Source organism: Dermochelys coriacea, chromosome 1 (assembly GCF_009764565.3).
Source record: "Dermochelys coriacea isolate rDerCor1 chromosome 1, rDerCor1.pri.v4, whole genome shotgun sequence".
Taxonomy (NCBI): domain Eukaryota; kingdom Metazoa; phylum Chordata; order Testudines; family Dermochelyidae; genus Dermochelys; species Dermochelys coriacea.
In genome coordinates, this window is record NC_050068.2 from 153,562,094 (window position 1) to 153,582,256 (window position 20,163).

A 20,163-nucleotide genomic window follows, 5' to 3' on the forward strand; every position below is an offset into this window, starting at 1 on the left:
CCCCCTCTTCAGGGACCATGCCCTTGCTGATCCTTCTTCAGGGACCATGCTCACAAGGAAATTCTCTGTCAGGAGGTGGACTGTCTTCTACAGCGAAGAGTTGTAGAGCAATATATCTGCAAAGAAAGAGAAATCAATTAGGAAAACACGTAGACTGTTTGTCAAGATAGCAGAGCAATCATGGGGACAAGCATTATTGGATCAGAGACTCTCTAAGTAGGTGTCCAGCTGTATCATTCTTTATCATCAGTGGTTAATTCTTCCCCCGAAAAGGATGAGGGCCCGTTCCACTAGAGCATAGGCAACCTCTGTAGCATCTCTTTGAACATTTGTAAAGCTGCAACTTGGAGTTCCAGCCGTACCTTAACATTATGCCATAGTCCAGACCTCTTCTGCAGATCCACCTGTTGGGACAGCAATATTACAGACATCTGTACCAATTGCATCCTTGCTCCCTGCTCCTGCTTGTGTACTGCTTACCAATTACCCACATGTGAAAATACACATAGAAACCAGCTCTCGAAGAAATGGAGGTTACTTACTTGAAACCGGATCTGCTTAGAGACGTGTGGCCCTTATCTATATTCCACTGCCCGCTCTCCTTCCCCTCAGCTTTGAATCCTATCTGATTCATGGTAAGAGAAGGAACTAGAGAGGCTTCGGTCCGCACCATCCTTTATTCCTTTGGTGCAGAGCATAAGGGGAGCAACTGTTCAGGGGTGGACCAGTGCACTCTACTTGCTAGAAATCTCCAGTCTCAGGCACATGGAGATACAGATGGAATACAGATAGGGACCACACATCTCGAAGAACCTCCAGTTATAAGTAAGTAACATCCATTTTCAGAAAGAGCCCAACTATAAGCCATATTGATATCTTTATGTGAAATTGCTTTCAACTGTGAAGTAAAATGTGTGGCATAAATAAACATTATGTAGAATAAGAGATTTAAGAGGAGTATAGTCTGATTAGAGAAGTATTCTTCTAAGACATTTATTTACTTTGATAAGGAAACAAGTTACAGAGCCAAACTGGTGCAGTATTCTGAACTCTGATTCCTTGTCACTGCTAATGGATTTTGAATTCTTCAACTTAAGTGTCTTTAAAAGGCAAATCACTGGTCTCAAGGGAATAAGTACTTCTGCTGCTAATTTGGCACTAGCTATAGTTATTTTTAAGTTGGTTATACAAGATATTGTACCTAAAAGTTGCACTTAAACTGTCATTGGCAACAAATGCGGGCATTAATTTGAGGTTTTTAAGTATTTTCTGTTTGAAGGTTTGGTAAGTTAAACTTTGTTTAATATGACGTTGTGAACAAATTAGTAATTTCAGTTTTGTGTAATTACCTTGATTATCATAATAGATATTGTTTTATAATAATTTTAAAATCAATTTGGTTATTCTCTTGTAGCTTGTGAAGCGCTTACAGAATGGGAATATTTGCCACCTGTTGGGCCTCGGCCATCAAAGGGATTTGTAGGATTAAAAAATGCTGGTGCTACTTGTTACATGAATTCTGTCATTCAGCAGCTATACATGATTCCAGCTATCAGAAATGGTATTCTTGCAATTGAAGGCACAGGCAGCGATGTAGACGATGATATGTCTGGGGATGAGAAGCAGGACAATGAGGTAATTGTACAGAACTTGCTGGTCATCTGTTTTAATACTTTTAAGTCATAACTTTTTTTCATCAGATAGAATTTTATTTTAATGGGTTTTCCTTACATTTCTAGCAACAAAACTATAACATAATATTTCTTATTTGAAAATGTTACCGACTAGAGTAGAAGGTCCAAAAGATTAAAGGTCAGGCTTGCTTTTTTCCCCTTCATTTTTTCCCCCTCATCTGGAATACATGATTGAAAATGTCATCTACAATGTAGATTAAACAGTCTATATGTAGCATGTATAAGTTAAAATAGAGGTAACAATACATAAGTTACTAGTTTCCTCCAATAATTGTTCTGTAAACTAAGAGTGCATCATACTGTATGTGGTTGCCTTGTTGCTATTTTTAGTTCTCCTATGTTCTGCTTATATTCATTATGTTAATGAAGATTACATGACTGTGTTTTTGATCGATAGAGCAATGTTGATCCTCGGGATGATGTGTTTGGTTATCCACATCAGTATGAAGATAAACCAGCATTAAGTAAAACGGAAGATAGAAAAGAATACAATATTGGAGTTCTGAGACATCTCCAAGTCATCTTTGGTCATTTAGCAGCTTCCAGACTACAGTACTACGTACCAAGAGGGTTTTGGAAACAATTCAGGTAAATAGAGAATTGTTTTTTTACTATTGATTTCTGGTCACTGAGACTATTAAAATATAATAGAAGTCAGTTATATGAAAAAAGTAATAGACATAAGCAGTTTGTATAAATTTTAAGATTTGTGGTTTTATATATGCTATTTAGAATGGTGAAAAGGTAAGCTGAATTGAGCAGAAGTAACATCAACATCTTTGAACTCTAGCAATTTTTGAGACTTATCAGCCAGATACTAGGTTATATGTGAAAGGGAATGTTTAGTTTTTGTGCCAGTTGATGCACACCACCAGAAGCAATCAGTTAACTATGCTCAGTAAAAGTGAATAGAGGTATTATAATTTCAGTGTGTTTTTCTCTCCTCTAAAAATACCCCCAAAACATTTTTTTTTCTTTTTAGACTTTGGGGTGAACCTGTTAATCTCCGTGAACAACATGATGCTTTAGAGTTTTTTAATTCCTTGGTGGACAGTCTAGATGAAGCTTTAAAAGCTTTGGGGCATCCAGCCATGTTAAGTAAGGTTTTGGGAGGGTCCTTCGCTGATCAGAAGATTTGTCAAGGATGCCCACATAGGTAAGTGTTTGTTTTGTTTCACCTTTTTCACAGTAAAACAGTCTACATTTATGTGAGAAGATGGTTACAAAAATGTTGTAAAGCAAATAAACTGCCTTATAAAAGTCTTTGTTAGAAGAAGGGTACGCTGGAAAAACCCCATTAGTATTGAGGATATATTTTGCCTTTAACGGAATTTGCTATCGTGTTTGGCCAAAGTCTTAACATTATTTACAATGTGTTAGTGTTTCTGTTCATCTTATTGCTCCCCACTATTAACTCTGTTCAAAAATTCCTAAATCTGTGTGTGTGTGTGTGTGTGTGTGTGCGCGTGTGTGCATGTGAACATAAACCATTTGTACTAGAACAGGGGTGCCTTGAGGACCAAATGCACTTCGCAAAGTCCTAAAACATGCCCCACTGCTGTTTTCACCCTAGAACAACATGAGGAGGACCCAGCTGACCAAATTGCAAGTTTATTTCTGTTCAGTTCAAGCTATTTCCATTAAATAAAAAAGGTGCAAATTAGATCAGATATTATAGTAATATACAATTATTTCTTATTTAAAATAATGTATACTTAAATATATTTATGAAAGGTGCAACTGTCTCCTAAATTGCCAATGTATCTGTGTCCTAAAATTTTTGTGTACTCCTTTTTATGGAGAAATTTAACTTTATTGGAAACAAACAGAAAAGGCAGATTTGGTCAATAATGATCCAGTTGGATTTTATTATGATTACTTTGTTCACCCAGTTGAATTACTGGGCATGCACTGTAACCACTTAAAGTATAAGAAATAATGTTAAGAGAAGTAAGTACCTGCTAGCTATGAGTTTAATATGTCTCTTTTGCTAGAAGAAAGCAAAAATACTGCAAGTTGCTAAAAACATTGGATTTTTTTAATTAAAAAAGTGTTCCTTCCCCATACAAAAAGGCTAAATGTGTGTAAAAAGATAGATGTGTAATAACCTGGGTGTTTCTCAAAGTTCAGGAACTTGTGTGGTTGTATGTTCACTTCTTTGCCTTTGAAAATATTTGGTGTAGCTGACTTACGGGTTTCTTTCTACGAGACTTATGTAACAGTATCTGTTAGCAAAAAGGATGGCCCTGGAAGATTGGTGTCTTGGGAGGAGGAGAATGCTGGTGGTAAATAGACTGAGAGAGATGGCAGGGAAGTAAAAGTTCCAAATTCATGAGTGTTATATAGGTGGTGTCACTGAATGTTTTGAAGGAATGGATGCAAAATAATAGTGATTTTATCATAGAAGCCTAGAACAGAGGACAGTATACAACTGCTTACAGGTTAGAGCAAAAGATTCTGTACATTTATGTAGAACAGGCAGAACCCTTTTGATCTATTCACAGTTTCCTTTCATTTGATAAATATCAATAAGGTCAGCTACTGTCCAGGATATGTCCTAATTGGTTGTCTCCATACATTGCTGCTTCATTGCTCTGATACGTAATTTGAAGGTCACATCAGAACACATTAAGTCAAAGCCATTCCAGAAAGTGTCAAGTGATTTGTAAAGTCTATCTTGTAGATTTTCAGATAGGAAGCTAAATATGCTCTCCTAGGGTGGCTGTTTGAAGCGATCACTTTAGCTCTAATATAAAGTACTTACTGTAGTTTATCAAGTTGGGAAATCCTAACTCCAGATAATAAAAGGTCAACTATGGAAAAAATTACGCCTGGAAATTGGGTTATAAAAGTACAATCTTCTGTCAGTGCACGCTTGTTCACTCATTTCTTGAGTTAAGCAAGTCTGTCAAGATACCTTAGATGGTTAAAAGATGTGAGGTGCTAAAAATGCATGTAATGAATAATCCTAAAAACATCTGCCATCTTTTTTGAAGTTTAGGAAAATTAAGTAATTTCTATGAGCTTCTTAAAATAAGTGCCTTGAGGACAAAGATTGAAAAGTGCATAATTAATAGAAAATACTATAATATTATCAGAATAAGATCATTGAAAGTAAAGTGAAAGGGGAAAATTTATATAATACATTCCCACTTGAATTTTCTTGAAGCTCCAAGGTTAACAGCAGATTAGATCATTTGTAGGTTAGAGGAGCTCTTCAGCCATAACCTACTCGTGTTTTGGGGTATGTGTACGCAGTAAAATCTGTGCACAGGATAACCTACCTAAACTAGTGTGAATCCAACTAGTGCAGGTAACAGTCGTGAAGACAGTGCAGCGCAAGCTTCAGCACATGTACTACATACCTGGCATGGACCATAAATTCATACTCAACTTATTAGCCTACACTGATATCTTGAAAGAAGCAGGATTACTATTAATGGAAGAAATAGAAAAATTTCCAAAAATACTTTTAAAAGGTTGTAATGAAATAGAAGAATAATTCAGGTGGTGGTCTCTAATTTTTACCATTTATTTTTGATTATAAAACATACTGAACTTACTTTTGGGTATAGTATAGTTGATTACCGAACTGCAAAAGATTTTTCTAAAATTAAAAAGTTGTTTGAGAGCCCCAAAATGGGAGAATATCTAGCTGTTAAACTATAGTAGTGATATTACATGTTCTAACAAAAATTGGACAGAGCTGTTCAGGATGCTGAGAATCCTGAGATCCAGACTTTTTCTCTGAGTGATATTACAAAGACCAAAAGATAGTTAGTGATTTTTTTTAACTCATAAGTGTTGTTTTAACTCATAAGGGTTGTGAATTTTCTCATGTTCCAGATATGTCTCGTCTAAACACAGTTGCACTGCTTTAACAAAAGTTGCAATTTTAAAGTGGGTTAAACCAGGGTTGTTTAAGTTAGGACAGATTTACACTAAATCAGAATAAGGGTTGTCCGTGCAGGGGTTTGCACTAGTTTAACTAAACTAGTGCAAGTCAGTGTGCAGACGAATACTTTTCTTAGTTAAAGGACTGTGTGTATGAATTTTCATCAAAACCAGATGATAGTTTTGAGCTCATATGAATAAGATTCAAGATTTTTTTGTTTTGTTCAACTGAGTGGCCATGCAGCATTGGGGTTTTTCATTCTCATTTGCTTCTTATATACATTAATGTATATTTGGATCATTGGAATGCATCATTTTTCATGCTTATAGAACTCAAATCTTTTTTTTTTTTTTTTAAATTTTCTTGGAGCTTTAATTTGAGACTAAGCATTAAGAATTTCATTCCAAAATTTTTTTGTGTGAATAGAACAGCCTGTATTTATGGTAGCTACAACATCACACTCCCTCTCTGGAAGAGGAAACAGGAGTCTGCTGCTCGCTTTCCTCAGGGTTTCATAATTGTCTCAGATTTTGTTAAAACACAGGTCTAATGTGTTTAAAGAGATGCATATATTTGCTGCTTTTGGGACCCAATCAAGCAAAGCTGCTGCTAGTCAGAATATTCACTGCTGTAAATTGCTTTGTTAAAATAAGTGGGACTATTTAAAGTAGTAAACATCTCACCTAGTAGTGTGTTTACAGTACTGAACCTATAGGAATGTACAAGTGATTTAAAGCTTTGCAGCTCACTAATTAAATAACCACAGTTCTATTCTTACTAAAAAGGGGGATTTTTAAACATTTTTACCCTTAACTTAGCAAGAGACAGTTGCATGTAATTTTTCTTACATTGTTTCTTACCTATAATTAACTGGATATCAACTTAAAATGTATGCTTAGGTTTGACAGAATTTCTATTTAATTTTTATAGTTTTGACAGATATCAGTTTGTGTTTAATATTTTTATTTTTATCAAAATTTTCACAGTTGGAAATTATGGTGGAGGGTCAGGCCATAATTTAGTAACAGTAGATGTTGTGATTCAAAAAGTTAAAATTTTACAACAGTTAAAACACAGATTAACATCACATCAAAATATACAAAGTAAATATCTTTAAATCATACCTTAAGTTCTCAAGCAGCATTTTTTTTACTTTGCCTATCTGTCCAGTTTGCTTATTATTGGTGGCATTATTTTTCATCTGTTTGTATGTGCACAGTGAAATAGACGTTTGCCCACATTTACCAGTAAAAATCCAATTCTTCTTAGCCTGTGTATGCACTTTCAAACACATGAGCTAAAAGTAGTTTCAGGTACTATGCCTGACTCTGACTGCTCCTACCAATTTTGTGGTTTTTACAGTTGCATTTTCCTCTCTAAAATATTTTTCTGTTCTGTTGCTGTGCCAAAGTCCTGCTAAGCAGAAGAGACTGAGTAACTGTACAAAGGAACCAGTGAAACTGACTATACATTATGTTGTCAAACACTTTACAGAGAAAAAAGTATAATCTTATGTGTTACTTACAAAAAAATGCACCTATTACTATAACTGAGCAGCTGTTAAAATTGAGACCCACCGTTTTAACAGATCGTTTTTCTAAGTGCTCTAAAATCTATGTGCTTACTTGGATGTTTTGAAATTTGCAATGCCTCATGAGTGTCCGGGGTAGGATTACTGGTTGAAATTTGAGCAAGAGGTTCATAGTAACACTCTGCTAATCTGCTCCAACTAATAATGCCACCATTCAATACAACTACACCTAACACATTGAACACAGCTGGAGTGCATGCAGATAAGTGCTGTAATTCAAATCTGCAATGAAACACAAACAGTAGCATATTCTTTTAGTCATTCTTCATGTCTCCTTATTGTGGTACCATCTTTATTGATTCATTCCAAGTGGCTGTTAGCTTTAGGGGATGGAGTTGTTTTCTGTAGCAAATATTTATTTTTGTAAACTTTATCCTTTTCTTGGACTATCAATCACCTGGTGGGAGGGATGTGGTTTGAGAAGGAGTTCATGTTGAAGCTTAATACAAACCTATTGTACTTTGAACACATCAGCCTGTTTTAAAAATAAAGATTTACCCTTTTGAATTAGCACTTAAGAGGAAGTAATTTCAACTGTCATCTTTGATAGTCGAAGCAGTGACTTTAAATACATACATTTATATAATAAAGAATGGCTTCTTCTTTTAGTGTCACTGTTGTAATCAAATGTCTAACAAAACATTTTATGCTAAATGTTTTGCAAACCATGTAAAATTGCCAGATGAACACATTTGTATCTCCCCCACCAATCATATCTGTAGGTACGAGTGCGAGGAATCCTTTACAACTCTGAATGTAGATATTAGAAATCACCAAAACCTGCTTGATTCTTTGGAACAATATGTCAAAGGAGACTTATTGGAAGGTGCAAATGCATATCATTGTGAAAAATGCAACAAAAAGGTAATTCTTTTTGTGATTTATTTTTGTGCAAGTTTGTTACTGGTTTAACAGAGTTTTAGCTTGTTTTTAGCATAATATATTTAAATTTGATTATTTTTTAGCACATAATTTATCAGTCTCTGGTTGGGTGGGGCAGTTTCACTGTGAATATTTCTGAGAAACCATCATTTATTTAAATAAGACTTCAGAATTTGTGTCAGGAATCCAGATCTCAGATGACCAACCTGCTTCTCTCCTATATCTAAAGTTACTGCAACCCTGTTTTTTAGTGTTGCGTTTTTTTTGAAAGTGTGTATCTGCTTATGGAAAAGTGGATTTGTAAGCAAAACTTTCAGAAGTAACTTGGAAATTTGTTTGAAATGTATAACAGATAGATAGCTTAACAGTGGCCTAAACAGGTCAGATGATATCATGGTGATGTAGGCTGTAGAGAACTGCTACTCTTTTAATAGTTAGCAATAATTCAATGAGATGTTAACAACATTATTTTACTTCCAAGTCCATTGCGTGCTCATTGTATGAAATTTGAAAAGCTATTTACACTGTTTGCTTTGCAGCCAAGATTCTATTGATGCTGAAGTTTCTCAGTATATTATTGATGAACATTGAAGTATTTATTAAATGGGTTTTTCATCATTAGACCTTAAATTTTGTGTTGAGTGATGATGAAAATTTAAGAATCAATATCCGTTAGTATACTGTTTGATTTGGGTTTTTTTGTTTTTTGGGGTTTTTTTAGGTTGATACAGTGAAACGCTTGTTGATTAAGAAGTTGCCTCCAGTTCTTGCTATCCAGTTAAAACGATTTGACTATGACTGGGAAAGGGAATGTGCAATCAAGTTCAATGATTATTTTGAATTTCCACGAGAGCTGGACATGGAGCCTTATACAGTGGCAGGTGTAGCTAAATTGGAAGGAGATGATGTAAATCCTGAAAATCAATTGATACAAAATGAACAGCCGGAAAACGAGCACTCTGGGAGCACTAAATACAGGCTTGTTGGTGTATTAGTACACAGTGGTCAGGCCAGTGGTGGACATTATTACTCTTACATTATCCAGAGAAATGGTGGAGATGGTGAGAAAAATCGATGGTATAAATTTGATGATGGAGATGTAACAGAGTGTAAAATGGATGATGATGAAGAAATGAAAAATCAGTGTTTTGGTGGAGAGTACATGGGGGAGGTTTTTGATCATATGATGAAGCGCATGTCCTACAGACGCCAGAAGAGGTGGTGGAATGCTTACATTCTTTTTTATGAACGTATGGACACAATGGATAAAGACAATGAACTAATAAAATATATTTCAGAACTAGCTATGACCACTAAACCCCACCAGATTAAAATGCCATCAGCCATTGAGCGAAGTGTACGGAAACAGAATGTGCAATTCATGCATAACCGTATGCAGTACAGTCTAGAATATTTCCAGTTTATAAAGAAATTGCTTACTTGTAACAGTGTCTACTTAAATCCTCCTCCAGGTTAGTATTTGAAAGTTTATCATCTATTGTTCTTATTGAAAATTAGTCTCTGTTGTCAGGAAAGATTTTATGATTATTGTTTAGAATTCTTGAGTCCTATAAAAAGTTAATATACTGCATTTTGTTTTGAACATATTTTTTTCCGAATGGGTACTGCTTTTCTTTAAGGTTACGTGCACCATTAGAATAATTTTTCTGATTTTCATTTTTAAAAGGATTTATTACCTTATTTTTTATCTATTATGTTAAACTGTTTTTCAAAAATCACTAAACTTAAATAATTCTTATGGATACCAAATTTATTAAATTTCTATAATACTGTTGACATTTTTTCCTGTCATCATTTCTTGAAGTCTTGTTTGTTGAAGTTACTTATCTTTTGTTTAAGAGTATGTTAGTAAAGGCAAAAGTAATTAGCAGCAGCTGCTTTGATAGATCAACTCCATCACTCGGCTGTTACCCAACCAAATTTTCAAGGTTAGGTCTAATTTTTCAGAAGTGACTAATATCTCAAGTTGGGCACACAGAATTACCTGAAAGCAGCCTATGTTTTTCAGAGTGGAACCTGAGCACTTTCTGAAAATTGTGCCTCTTTAAGGTATCTCAAGTTAACCCATAATTACCGTTCACTTTTGAAAGATTAGGCCTTAATCAGTAATGAGAGGCTCTGGGCGTTATATTAGATTCTGTTTTGACCAGGTTTATGCTACCAAACAAGCACATTAGTTAGTCTTTTTGCCAATTGTAGGTAAATTATTTGTTTTTTATTTTGTCTACACTTCTTTAGGACAAGATCACCTGTTGCCCGAAGCAGAAGAAATAACTATGATCAGTATTCAGCTAGCTGCTAGATTTCTCTTCACCACAGGATTTCACACAAAGAAAATAGTCCGTGGCCCTGCCAGTGATTGGTATATTTGTCTTTAACAATGACTAACATTTTGACAGTTTGGTTTCCTTTAAGAAATTCAAGTTGTGTAAAAATAGGGTTAAAGCTGTTTGAGGTATTCATTCCATGTCTATTTCAAATGTGTATGTGGAGATGAGAGCTAAATCTGGATGGGGAAGTACAGGGGTACAGATATTGAGCCCTAAATTGAAATGAGGGCGAGCCTCCTTTTGATGTATATTATGATTGTGCAGGAATAAGCTATACCATAGTAAAGGTGGTGTTACAGAATTCATGTTTAACAGTATTTTCTGTAAAAATCTCCATTGCAATGGTAAAACCCAAAACATCTCTTAGCACTGTTTGAATGTCTCATGGTGGTTTGATGGAAAAATGACATGGTGCAAAGAATTGCACGAGTTTACAATCACCATGTTTGGCAGTTTTCCGCTGGATTGTCTGTTTTCTTTATCCCTTTTGCAAGAAATCTAATACTCTGGGACACACACACACAACCTCCATTTTAAAAATGCATTAGCTGAGAGTTTATGCAGCTTCACTGCCTAAACCGAGAGCCCGGGTCTGAAACATGAGAAACCTGTCTTAGGCTCTGTACCGTACTGTCTTTAAGAGAGGCTAACCCATACTGGTTTAGTCAATCTCTAACCACCATAAACCACTCTCTCCTTCCAGAGCTGGGAATAGAATCACCAATACCCAATTGCTGACTCATAAATAGTTGTTAAACCCTCCTCCAGTGATTGGTCTAGAAAGGAGCTAGCATTTATGCCTGTAGCTCAAGTAGTAAGGGTCTAAACTAGGAATCTGATGATCAAAAAATTCTCATAACCTACTGCTGATCTGTGTGTGGGGGTAGTATAACTGCATGTGATTCACACGATCAGAAGACCTTTTTAAAGCAGGTTTTGTACTTAGAAACTACGATAAACTGTAAATTATGGTGTGAATCACCAAAATACACATTTCATATTTGTCTTGACCCATCTGGTGCTTGTGTAATCCATTGATCAGTTATGCTTCCCCCACTCTGTGCCTGATCCACAGAGGAATTGAGTCTGCAATGACTCTCAGCTTGGGAGCCTACATTAGAGTGCAAATTTGATGAAATTGGGGTACGTATTGCTTTTTGGCATGTGTTGGAGATGGAAATGAAAGCCTTCTGGCTTTAATTCTAATTGCAGTACTTTCATTTGAAATAATTTGTGTGAAAGAAAACCACAGTATGGTCCTTTTTACTGTTTAGTGAACAAAACAGTTAAGACAGCTCTAGTCAGGATAAGTAATCACATTTTCTGTGCAGATGTGACAGACGATCAAAAAGATCTATGTTTTTACAGAAATCTGCTTTTTCCTCAATTTCTAAAGAAATGGGTGGTTCAAGACAGCAAATGGAAGACATTTATACTATAGAAAATGAGGGTTGCATCTTGTAAATATCTGTTTAGTTATTATTTTCAGTTAATACCACAGTTGTAATGTATCTTCTCTCTTTCAGGTATGATGCGTTATGCATCCTCCTTCGTCACAGCAAGAATGTACGCTTTTGGTTTGCACACAACGTCCTTTTTAATGTTTCAAACCGCTTCTCTGAGTATCTTTTGGAATGCCCTAGTGCTGAAGTGAGGGGTGCATTTGCAAAGCTTATAGTATTTATTGCACATTTTTCATTGCAAGATGGACCATGTCCTTCACCTTTTGCCTCTCCTGGACCGTCTAGTCAGGTATTTACACAGTTATCAGTCTAAACACCTATTTATTTGTTTTGCAACTTGTTTAAATGTTCATTTGGAACAAGTGTCAGCATCAAAGCTGCAAACTCTGGACAAATGTTTAACAAATATTTGTTTATAATTTCTTATAAATCTGGTTTTAATGGAGGTGAGCCTCAGGTTTTTCATTCACACTCCTGCAACACTAGAGGCACCAAAAATCATTATTTCAATATAGTTCAAAAGAAAAAAAAATTTACTACGGTTTTTATCTGGTCAGTCTGGATGTGTAAAACTATTGTAATGTTGTAGTTGTTAAAATTCCAAAAACAAACCTTCAGTCCATCAGATTAATAACTACAGAATGTAAGTATCAACGCAGTGATAGAAGTAGGCTTTATTAATTTTCAATTTGTATTCTTCAGAAAGTGATAAATGGTGTAAAATCTAGCAATAGAGCATCTGTGATGATGAAGGTGGGCATGTTTTAATCACTGATAGTTTTATTTCATGTGGCAGCTCAAATCTTGCTATATAATCCTTGTTTGGTCTCCTTTTTATAGTCTCCACAGGTGGATTTGATGTATCAGCTATGCACTTAGACCCAGCAGCTGTTTTTATATTAAAAGCTGAATGAAAACTTCTGCATCTGCATTATTTATTGCACTGTTGTAATAAATAATGATGCACTATCCCCTGGTCCCACAGTCATTTTTTCTGTTCAAGTGTAATCTAGTCTGAAAAATGGGGCAGCTCCAAGTTCCTTCGTAATGTAAATAGATGGATCGGCTGCTGGAATTTTTGAGCCTACCACCTCCCCTCTTCCTTAGCAGCCCAGCTGTTTTACCCATTCCGTTGTCTACCTTTGCAGAAAACAGATTTGATTTAAAAAAAAAAAAAAAAAAAAAAAAGATGGGGGGGTGAGGAAGGTGGAGGTAGTGGTTGTAGATCTTTCTGGAAATCAGTGCAGACACATTGTGTGTCCCTGTTTTATGTTTGTGTCACAAACGCAAACATAATGTGAGAATGTTCTCTGATTCTGAATTCTGCTACCGGGTACTGAGTGCAGTTCTCCAGAACCTCTTACAGTTCCTCACTTAGTGGTCTCCTGCTCTTAGTTTTGAGAACTGCTATTTATAACCCCTCCACTATGGGATGTCAGCCAGAGTCCGAAGCCAGAATCAAAAACCTTCAGAATCAAAAGCACGGGCTTCTGTTATGTGAAATAGGGAGTTGCAAATAGTAGGCTCTTTTCTATAGCCCAGTGTCTTCCACAATTCAGATAGATATGGGCTATTCCCCTCCTGTCTGCAGTTTCTGGAGGTATTTCAAAGCTGTAGCACAGCCTGTGCTAGCCATGCCTGCTTCTCTGGCCTTCCAGATGCTGCCAGATCGTCTCCCTCCACTTCAGCAGTCACGTGGTGGTTCACTTTGCTCCTGACTTTTGTCAGCTTATTATTGTATCTTTTTTTTTCGTGTATTAGGGATCAGGGTTTCTATCTTCTCCCTTTCCTAGATCTGCTATTTAGCAGTGAGATGGTCTCAACCATCCAGAGCCAACACTATAGTGCCCCAATGCCCCTTCATGGCAGAGCTACCAAGCTAAATCCAAGCGATGTGCTATTTGTGAGACAGCTTTTACAGGCTCTTTGGAGGGTCAGTTATGCCCTGTTTTTTCTCTTTGCACTGCTAGTGCACGGGATTCTGAATCGGACAGGCACATTTAGGTCCTTCTGCCCCAAGAAGCTGCAATTTCAGCATAGAAAATCCTGATTTGGCAACATAGAGGGAAAGATTCCAGGGTTGAGGAGAACTTTATCTGGCCAGGACAAGGGGTAAATCGCAGGGCCACCCAGAGGGCAGGGCAAGTGGGGCAATTTGCCCCAGGCCCCCACAATAGTTTTCAGGGGCCCCCAGGAGAATTTTCGGCCGCACTTCGGCAGTGGGCCCTTAGGTACTGCCAAACTCATCTGGAGTGAAGGACCTGCCGCCGCTTCTTCCCCTCTGGGTCTTCGGCGGCGAGGGTCCCTCTGCACCATGTCTTTGGCGAAGTGCCCCGAAGACCCGGAGCGGAAGGACCCCTGCCACTGAAGACCCCCAGGCCCCATGAATCCTCTGGGCAGCCCTGGTAAATCCTGGGGCAGAACAAGACCAGACGGAAAAAACCCTTAAGGATCTACAGATTTCCACTCCCCCTGGACCTAAAATGCAGTATAAGTTCTCTGTTCCTCTTCTTCCCAGTTTGAATTGGGGAACTCCAGCAATGAAATCCCATCCCCTTGGCAGAGAGAGTGGGACTCCACAGGGGAGGACACTGAGGGAGACGTATCCAGAGGGCTCAAGGCACTGTATAAAGCTATCTGCAGAAAGGTGGCAGTGCTTACTGAGCAGGCAGAGGGACAAGCCTAAAAGTAAATAACCTGCCTTCTAAATCCTCACCTGAGACACTAGTCCCATCTCACTCATTTTTTGAGGATCTGATCAGAGAGCAGTGGAAAACCCCCGATAAGGGTAAAAGCATAAATAGGCATGTACTTAGGTATTACAAGTTGCAATAGCCAAAAAATATTACAGATATACCAAAGATCGATGCTGCAGTGGCATCTCTAGCAAAGATATGGATCCACCCCTCCCTGACCTTAGTATCTATGAATCTATGAGTACACTATGAGAACAAACATGCCTCCACCCAGACCTGAATCTAGCTGGCAGAATTTCCCACTTCTCAGAGAATGGCCTTGATCGACCACAGACAAGTGGGTGAGAGAGGTAGAAGATACTTCCTGGAACTAGGGGCCCCACCTCATTCCTTCTTAATCCAATGCCCCATCTTGAACAACCCCCTCAAACACAAGCCAGCGTTAAACAAAATCTTGCTGCTTCTTTGAATAGTGTCTGTATGGGTGCTCCACTGTAGGTGTGTCTGAGTCCTATGCTGCTGATTCGAGAACTTTGGTGGTAGTGTCTGTTTAGCCCACACATGCACGGGCAAACCCTCCTCAGTTCCTTCTTAACTGTCCTGGCTAGAGATGGAAATAGCTGTCTGTCTGCAGATCGTTAACTCTCTCAAAATTTCTAATTTGTAGCTTCTCGTAAAGCCTTTTTTCTTTACTTCGTTTACATTTTATTTTGGCTGTTACCTTTTAAAAAAAAAAAAAAAGGGAGGAGGAGAAAAGGACTTTGTCTTCTGCCAACCCCTGTAGTGGGCGAACCACCTCATGACAAGGGTATGCCCACTTTCCGCGCTTCAAAAAGTCCTTTAGTTGTAAGGAATCTATACCAGTGACCTATGGACAATCACTGTGCGTTCTCTGCCTGCAAGAGAAACACATTCCAGAGAAGTGTGGCTTGTGTCAACAACTGAAGACCAGATCCAGGAAGGACAGAGAATTGAGGCTCTAACTCCTACTCATGGAGTCAGCCCTTCAATGTCCAGAGTCCCAGTGGGAGCCCTCACCGCAGCCATCTACTTTGAAGGGAGCCCAGGCAGACGACCGTGAGCCACACATGTAAGGCCTTTAAGAAAAGGTCTGAGAGTCCCCATAGCAAGCCCTGACCAAGCCATAAGTGATCTACGGCTCAGTTATTATCAGCATTACCAACGACACTGAAGCCGTCTAAATCTGATACCCAGGGCACAGGCAGTATCAAACGGACAGAGCAAATCAGGCTGCCTAAAGAAGGACCCACTAGGAGCAGGCAAAGAAGCACCGGTACCTCGGAGGCATGAGAAACATATATCCATCCTGGAAAAGGCTCCATCAGTACAGACATCAAGATTGGTACTGCTGGTGATACTCCAGGCACAGATGAACCCTATTATCAGGTCCACGTCTCCCACTCAGTCGGTATAGGTCTTTCAGCACCGACACCCTCCACACACATTTCCACTGCATGACTGATCTTTTTTGGTTTCTGACTCACGAGACTCTCCTCTGCTCGGTACCGGGGCCCTGGTACCTAGTTCACCCACAGCCCTTGTTTCGTCGATGACTTCCTGCTGCACACCACCCTTTTCGTTGTCAGAGTCAGAAAGTGAGCAAGAGGACCTGGCTTTCCTCCACTCTTCTTACCTGCCATGTGCGGCCTAGTTTTACTGTAGACATCAGGCATACTGCCCCTCAGACCCACAGCAACCCTGGTTTTGGGCAGCCATGGTATCAACCACTGGGCCCCTTCCCATCAAAGTAACTGGACTGGGATCCTTGGCAGGCCCAAAGGTAACAGGCCTCCATCTCTACAGTGACGTACCAGTAGCCAAGGAAGTACCCTCCTTCAGCTGCTGCCTCAAGGGCCTCTGAACCCTCTGAGCAGGCAAGGGAGGAACTGGAGGCCCAAGTTGTGGAGGAAATCACTTCTCAAGCCCACTTCTCGTTGCTGTCATCTGATGTGAGACAGTGATGCCCCCTCCGCCATCTACAGCTGATAACTTTAAACTATTCCAAGACTTGGCACAGAGGGTGGCAGGAGCACTACAAATACCTCTGCAAGGGGTGACTGAGTTGCACCAGAAGCTGGTGGACATCTTGCATTCCTCCACCTCTTCCAGAGTGGCCCTCCCTATTAATGAGACTCTACTGGACGCCACCAAGATAATATGGCAGTCTCCAGCATCTGTCCCACCAACTTGCAAGTGGGTGTGCAAGAAATATGTGCCAGCGAAAGACACAGGAATTTTTCACACCCACCTCCCAATTCGAATATTGTGGGTGTGGTTATTTCTAAGGGCCGCCAACACCAGTTTAAGTCGACCCTTTATGACGGTAACTGAAAGCGCCTTGACCTTTTTTGCAGGAACTCCTCGGCCACCCTCCAGTTCCTAATAGCAAACAGTCATGCCTTGTTGGCTAAATATGACTGTCAAAATTATGCCAAGCTTAGTTTGATCTCTACTGCTATTGTAGTGAGACAGTCTTCATGGCTTCATCTGTCTGGCTTCCCAAAGGAGGTCCAATTGACTGTGGAGGATCATCCCTTTGAAGGGACAAAACTATTTGCAGAGATGACCCATGCCTCCCTTCACACATTAAAAGATTCCAGGGCCACCCTTCGATCCCTCAGAATCTATACTCCTGAATACTAAAGAAAATGTAGTCCTCAGCCTCCATTCATCACAATATTCATCTCAATATTTACAGAGATCATATGAACCCAAAAGGAAGAAGCCCAGGTTACCTAGACGGAAGACGTCAGTATCTCAGCAAACTTCCTCTTAACCCTCCACCTTGAAAAGACAGTTTTGACGGATTGGTTGAGGTGTTTATAGAACACTCTTCTAACTGCTGCATCACTCTGGAAAACTCCATCCATCCCTTCAGGAACCATCTCCCTCCATTCTGCAGCACCTGGGAATGAATAACCTCCGACAAATGGGTGCTGGAGATCATCTGGGAAGTATACTTCATCCATTTTTTCTCCCTCCCTCCTTCCAAACACCCTTCACTGTGCCTCTTCAATGAGCCAGTGCCCATACATCTAAGGAGCGGAGGTTTCTATTCTTGTTACTTCCTGATACTGAAGAAAAAAGGGGGTTGGAGACCCATACTGGACCTCAGAGCCCTCAACAAATTTATCAAGGCTCAGAAGTTCAGGATGGTCACGTTATCAAAGATCATTCCACTGTTAAAGGAGATTGGTTCTTGGCCCTCGACCTCCAAGATGCTTACTGCCACATTTCGATCATACCTTACCTCCTATCGCAGAACAGGAGACATTCTCCATTCTGACCTGCGGATTCTGCAGCTCAAATCATGGCTCCTTCATGGGTCCAGCACATAGACGCATCTTCCTCTGAGGAGGCACAGGAGGAAAGGAGCTGCTCATTGTACCTATCTACAAAAATGGAAGAGATTTCTGATCTGATGCCAGCCCAAAAGTGTGACTCCTAATACAGCCACCTTACTGGTAGTTCTGGTCTACCTGTTGACTCTCAAGAAATCTGGACTCTATTAGTTTGCAAAAGGTTCATCAGGTAACAGTTGCAACTTTCCACCAGCAGGTAGAAGGATACACAATCTTCTCCCATCTGACTATGAAGAGGTTTCTCAAAGGCAAACATCTTTCCATAACCCAGACTTCCCAATCCCCAATGGGATCTCAACCCTGTGCTAGAAGGACTGATTAGATTGCCATTTGAACCTATGGCCATTTGTTCATTCACTCACCTTTCCATGAAGATGGTGTTTCTGATCGCCATCAACTCTGCAAGAAGGATAGGGGAGATAATGGCTCTGATGGCACATGCCCCTTTCACTGTGTTCTTCCCTGACAGTCATGCTCAGACCACATGCAGAGTTCACTCCCAAGGTAACTCCTGCATTTCACATGAATCAGCTTATTCAGCTTCCAGCCTTTTATTCCAAACTTCTTCAGGATACTAGGAAGCCATCTTCCATACGCTCAATGTGAGGAGAGCCGTGGCTTTCTGTTTGTACAGGACAAGAGTTTTCAGAAAATCTGACTCTTCCTCTCTATTACAGATAGGTCAAAAGGTACAGCGATTTCAGCTCAAGGACTCTCTAAATAGGTCTCAAACTGTGTGAAATTGTTAGTTATGTAATGTAACAACACATCTTCAGTACGCATGTACTCTACGAGGTCAGTCTCCTCGTCTGTCGCTTTATCCTATATCAGAAAACTGCAGAGTAGCTACATAGGCATCTGCACACACCTTGGGAAAAACATTGTGCCATCTTGGAGGATTCGGCTCCAGACACCAAATTTGGTGCCTCACAGCACTGTCATCGATATCAAACTCGACTGCGAAGTCGCAGCCTCTAGTGGTGGGCACTGCTCAGGAGTCACTTACAGTGGGGTACCCATAGGGACACTACTCAAAGTCGAAGTTACTCACCTTGTGCAGTAATGATGGTTCTACGAGATGCATGTCTCTCTGGGTACTCCACGACCCATCCTCCTCCCATCTACTTTGGAGTTCTAGTAGTTGATTAGACTCTGTGGTAGAGAAGGAACTGAGGGTAGGGTTTGCCTATGCATATTAACTAGCCCGATGGCAGGTGGAACTTAGTGCATGTGCTGGGTGAACGGACACTGCTACCCCAGTTCTCGGATCAGCTGCTCAGGGATACAGACACACCTACAGTGGAGCACACATAGGGGGACACACTTCAAAGAACCATCATTACTCCATAATGTGAGTAACTTCTTCATCTCCTGGACATAGGATCAATAGAAACTGTTCCCTTAGAAAAAAATTCTTAGGATTATGCTCAATTTTCTTCATTGTCCAGAAGCAAACAGGGTCAGCCATTCTAGATGTCAAGAAGCTTAACAGATGAAGAAAACGAGATTCCAGATGGAGACTCTAGATTTAGTGGTAATATCTCTGTCTAAGGGGACTTCTTCACTTCTGTGGACCTAGTAAATGCATCTCTTCACATTCCTATATGACCATGCACTGTAGTCTACTGAGATTTTGCTTAGTCCTTGCCTTAAAGAGTTTGTAATCTATCTTTTTGTTCTGTTTGTACAGTGCCTAGTACAATCGGGTCCTGGTACATGACTATGGCCCATACATGCTACACTTCTACAGATAATAATAACGGATACACTAAGACTAATTTAGTTGTCTTTTTAGCTGAAAGTTTGAGAATCTGCTAAATACCCTGATTTTTTTTAGGGCAGATTTCCATCAGTTTAATATCAAGCGATTCAGACTCTGTTGAGGAAAGATGTCCTCTAACCTAGATGTCTACCAGAGATTAGTTTGTAGGGGCATCTCATTCTGTCCCATCATTTATGCCATGTGAGGTAACAAAGCACCTGAACTATTATGATTGCTGTAGTGCTTATTTAAGACCCCAGTCCTGCAGTACTTACCCATGTATATAATTTTAAGCACATGAGTCATTCCATTAAATTCACTGGGACTATTCACAAGTGTTTCCAGGATTGGAACCTAAGTGTCAATCTGTCTCACAGAGTGTATGTTTTATTCCAAGACTGTCTGGGGTTTCGGAACCTTTATTTACGTTTACTTGACTAATTTTC

The 20,163-nt window shown here is 39.3% G+C and overlaps 1 protein-coding gene across 10 annotated transcripts in view; it reads left to right on the forward strand.

Moving 5' to 3' along the window:
* USP9X (ubiquitin specific peptidase 9 X-linked) overlaps window positions 1-20,163 on the forward strand; it is a 200,162-nt gene that overhangs the window by 156,668 nt on the left and 23,331 nt on the right. For all 10 annotated transcript variants that reach the window (XM_043505905.1, XM_038384263.2, XM_038384284.2 and 7 more), the window contains 7 exons: window positions 1,415-1,635; window positions 2,092-2,282; window positions 2,677-2,850; window positions 7,903-8,044; window positions 8,784-9,534; window positions 10,322-10,445; window positions 11,940-12,165. In XM_043505905.1, the coding sequence (XP_043361840.1) occupies window positions 1,415-1,635; window positions 2,092-2,282; window positions 2,677-2,850; window positions 7,903-8,044; window positions 8,784-9,534; window positions 10,322-10,445; window positions 11,940-12,165 (1,829 nt within the window). The remainder of the gene's footprint in view (window positions 1-1,414; window positions 1,636-2,091; window positions 2,283-2,676; window positions 2,851-7,902; window positions 8,045-8,783; window positions 9,535-10,321; window positions 10,446-11,939; window positions 12,166-20,163) is intronic.